Genomic DNA, 4,625 nt, shown 5'->3' with positions numbered 1-4,625 from the left:
CTCGAGGTCCATCCATGTTGTTGCAAATGGCAGTATTTCATCTCTTCTTATGTCTGAGTAATATTCCATTGTATATATGTACCACAGCTTCTTTAGCCAATCATCTCTTGTAGGACACTTCAGTTACTTCCATGTCCTGGCCACCGTGAATTTTAAAATTTATTTTGCTTAGTAATATAATGCAGCTGCCTCAAACAGTACCTGCCATACACTTTACCCTCAGCGATCACGTGCTGCACTGAGAAACTGTTTCTGTCTTACACAGTTTCATCTAATTGGCCTGTAGCACACACCTGGCTGGACTGAGATGCTTTCACACTCATAAATCCACAAAGTCCCCAGACATATACCTGGAGATGCTCCCTATTGATATGGGTCTATAAGCATCTATTGACAACTATTACATATTTACCTTTGTATACATAGATGCACACACAAAGGCCACATGTGCACATACACATGTATGGAGAAACCATATTTAAAAAATTTATTTTTATTAAGATCTTGATGGACCTTTTTGTTTTTACAAAACCTATAGAAGAGTTGAAAGAATTGTACAGTGAACAGCTACCACCTTATATACTTATTCCATTATATAGCTTTATCATACATCTAACATATCCCTCGAGCCATTGATATATCCTATATGTATGTACAAACTTAATTGCAGCCATCAGTACTCTTCACCCTCAAATTCTTCAGCATTAACAAGTTCAATATTTGTTTACTTTTCATGTAAATTTTGTGAAGAGAAATGCACAAATATTAAATTTATATTTGTTGAGTTTTGACAAATGAGTTTTTGACCGGTGTAACTCAAAGCTCTGTCAAAACAGAACATCATTGTCACCTTCAAAATTTCCATCATGCCCCTTCCTAGTCAATTCCTTAGCAGAGACGATCTCTGCTCTGATTTCTTTTACTATAGATTAGTTTTACCTGTTTTAGAATTTCATGTACACAGAATAATTTGATATGTACTCACATTTGTTTATTATTTCAATAAAAAATATATTCGGCACCTACTATATGCTCATAAACTACATCTGATGTCTGTTCATAGAAAGTAGTGTGTTCTCCTGGAAAGGCCAAAGGTATTTCTAGGCATGGCTGGTGATCTCTCACCTCCCCTGCAATCACTGTCAGTTGAAAGACCATAGACAGCTGGGCCTCAGAAACAGAAATGCGAGCCCTGTGTGTCGTGTGTGCCCTGGGCTCCTTCATGCCCTCCTCTCCCCGCATTAACATCGGCCCTGAAGGCCTTTCAGAAGCCCTAACCCCATGCCTATTGACTTCCCACACCAAAGCTTCATCCACACTTCTCTTTGTTGGTGTGCAAGGAGGTGTCACAATATTAGTCCAGGCCATATCCAAATGGATAAAAGTACAAGTGGGTAGATAGCTGAAAGTAATTGGAGAAGCAGAGGTGGCATGTAATCTTGTGATCCTGTGGAGAGGTGGGGATAGGAGTGTGAAGACTAGGCATGGGTTGGAGAAGAGAGGAAACATTGCAGGCCCCTGGATCAGTTGCAGCTGGGCAGCTGAATAGCACTTACCTGGAGCAACTGGGAATCTGGGCATAATGTACTTTCTCTCCAAGAAGGACAGTACGACTGCCCTAGAGATCTTTGCTGTTTTCCACTGGATGTTCTGCTTCTTCTTTCTCCGTGAGTTTTTAGCCTTTGGTAAGGTGACCAATTGTCCGAGTTTGCCTGGGACTGAGGGGTTTTAGGGTTTAGCAGGATTTTTGATTCTAAAACCTGGGTTGTTTCCAGCAAATCAAAATGGTTGGTCACCCTGGCCTCTAGTCTGACATACCTGGGCATGGTACTCATGGGATCCGTGAATGTACATGTGGGTATGTATGTGTGCATATGGATGTGTGCCTATGTAGGGGTGCGTGTGCATGTGTATGTGAGACTTGTTGCAGATGTGTATGGTGAATCCTCCTGGGTCTACACTCGGTCATGTAGGGCATGTTTTGGGAAAATGAGGAGCAGTTCCACTGATGCAAGCCAAGAAAAAGGGCTTAGCTGCAATGTTAGGGACTTGACAGAGCATTGGTGGGAGACAGTTGTCCTGGTGACAGACAGAGGCTCTGCAAATGTCTGGTCTGGAAGAAATCATCCATCTATCTATCCACTTTTTGTATTGTTTCTATCACAAACACTGTGTGAAAGTTAGTTATATGCTCACCACTGTGTTTTAGATGCTGAAGGAAAGCACCCGTATGTGAGGGGGGGTCTGGAAAAAAATTCTAATTTGTCAGGTGGTTTAGGTAAGTACTGGCTGGAGGCAGGGACATGAACTGAATGACTTTGTAAGATATCTGGGAAGGAAGAATACCTGGAGGTTACCTTTGAATAGGGAGAATGGGCTAGAGGACAGGGAATGGGGGCTGAGAGGCCTGCCTGGGGTGGGCACCAGGACCCCCAGGCAATCAGAGCTGGAAGAGACCAGGAGAAAGAAATTCATATGCATTAGGTCCTTTGTACCAGGTATTTTCAAAACTATTATTTTATTTTAGCCTCATACCGACCTTATGAGGTAGAAACTATTATTATGTATAATAATACATACTAATAACTACACACTCATGATGATAGCTACAATTCACATAATATTAGCTAACACTTATTGCATCTTTTTTTCATGCTAGGAACTGTTCTAAGCATCTTTTGTGCCCGATAAGCTTCATTGTACAGATGAGAAAGCCGAGGTTTATGTAGTATAAGTGGTCTGGCCAAGATTACACAGATAGTAAGTGGAGAAGTGGACATGGGGGTTGAGCCCACAAGGGCATGATTCCAGCCTATGGTTCCTTTCTTTGCCTCTTGCATCTCTTCACTTACTGCTGATTAAGAGGTTGGGTATGGACATGTCCCTGGAGTACATGCTAGGCCAGAGAGGAAGGAGGAAACTAGGCCTTCTGCATATGTAAAAATTCCTGACTGAAAGGTAAAAACAGGCAAGCTCAGAATGGCCTCTTACTGAGGACAAGGGCTCCAGCTGGGCTTCTGCACTCTCCTTCCATGTGGCACAGACCTTGGGGGCACGCTCTTCAATAAGAGCTGAGGTCCCTGTCTGGTTGGAGTGACAACAATCCTAACTCTCATCGCTCCAGCTACTGGGGCTCAAAAAATTCCAAGGTGAGTCTGCAAGAACTGGTCTTTTCAGAGGAGGATTGCTCTAGCATCTGCTTTTTCCAGTGAACAGTGACTTTGGCATTTGGTGCTACTCTTCTCAGAAAGAGCAACTTCGCTGTCTGGGCTGGGGCTTCTTCCACTCTGTTAACAAGGCCATTATCTTCTTTGGCCTTGGCTCCAGTTTTCTCAGAAAGCAGAGTCAGCATCCTTATGGCACCTGCAACCAGTTCCTGCCTGTTGACCCTGCTCTGACTCAGAAACTTTAGGACATTGGGTTCTGTTCTGTTTTTGAGTTCTTGTCCTATTCTCACAAACTTAGCTCACTACCACCCTCCCCGCTCCCCTTACTGCCACTGTGTTCTCAGAAGAGAGGAGAGTCCCCAAGGCCTAGGACCTGACACTGCATTGGTGGATGCATAATCATTTATTGAAGGTCACCCTGGGCCAGGTTACATGTAGGGAGGGGGTTGGGGCCTCTAGGCTAATATCTGTCCTTTCGCAATCCAGTTCCTAATCTCTCTCCTCAGAGGTAACCACTGATAATGTTTTCTTTGTGTGTGTGTATGTACGTGTATATAGCCAAAATTTATAGATACACACACACACACACACACACACAACCACACACAACCACACCTATAGCTAAGGGACAGTAAAATATAGGTGTTAAAAGCACAGGCTCTGGAGCCAGACTGCCTACATTCAAATCCCAGCTCTAGTATTTACTATCTGTGCACCTTTAGTAAGTTAAGTATGGTCTTTGAGTCTTGTTTTCTTCATTTGTGAAATGGGTATATTCGAGTGTATTAATTGGGATGGCCTAGGTAGGCCATGGTAACAAATTAACCCTGAAATCTCTGTAGCTTAACCAAACAAATGTTTATTTACTGGTCATGTTAAATGTTCAACATAGGTTGGTGGAAGTCTATGTTGTCTGTGGACACAAATGTTCAGGCTAATAGAGGCCCCACCAAATTGTGATGTTGTGAAATGTGGTTTGAGAGATTACCACAGCAGGGCAAGGAAAAAGAGTGAAGAATTCATGCACACTACTTACTTCCTCCAACCAAAAGTGATAGGTAAATAGTAAGTTGTAGCCTTATTTCTTACTTGCTTAACTGTGACTTAGGTCGAGCATCTTTTCATATATTTATTAGCAATTAGTATTTCCTTTTCTATTAGCTGCCAATTCATAACTTTTGCCTGTTTTTCTATTGACTTTGAGTTGGTTCTTGAAGGACAAATATGAAATAGGTGAAGAAGGAAGAGTGTTGTGGGCAGAGGGAGCAACATAGGGTGAGGAGAGAGCATAAAGCATTTGAGGAGCTGCCAGTGGATAAATGGGATGAGGGGGTGAGAGGCACATAATTGACACTCAATAGATAGATATTGAATGAGTAAATGAATGGATGAATGAATGGGAGAGAGAAGAAACAGGAGACTGGAGAAGCAGGCAGGGGACAGATTGTGCAGGACATT

At 42.6% G+C, this 4,625-nt stretch overlaps 1 protein-coding gene across 1 annotated transcript in view; it reads left to right on the top strand.

Annotated features, from left to right (window-relative positions):
* Nucleotides 1-1,582: 1,582 nt before the first annotated feature.
* Nucleotides 1,583-4,625, top strand: part of AWAT2 (acyl-CoA wax alcohol acyltransferase 2) — a 6,876-nt gene continuing 3,833 nt past the window's right edge. The window contains exon 1 of the mRNA XM_015586736.2: nucleotides 1,583-1,685. Within this exon, the coding sequence (XP_015442222.1) occupies nucleotides 1,583-1,685 (103 nt within the window). The remainder of the gene's footprint in view (nucleotides 1,686-4,625) is intronic.

This window comes from Pteropus alecto, unplaced genomic scaffold, assembly GCF_000325575.1.
Source record: "Pteropus alecto unplaced genomic scaffold, ASM32557v1 scaffold312, whole genome shotgun sequence".
In the NCBI taxonomy this organism is placed as follows: Eukaryota; Metazoa; Chordata; class Mammalia; order Chiroptera; family Pteropodidae; genus Pteropus; species Pteropus alecto.
The sequence above is the reverse complement of the archived record's forward strand: the minus strand, read 5'-3'. Positions and strand labels throughout refer to the sequence as shown.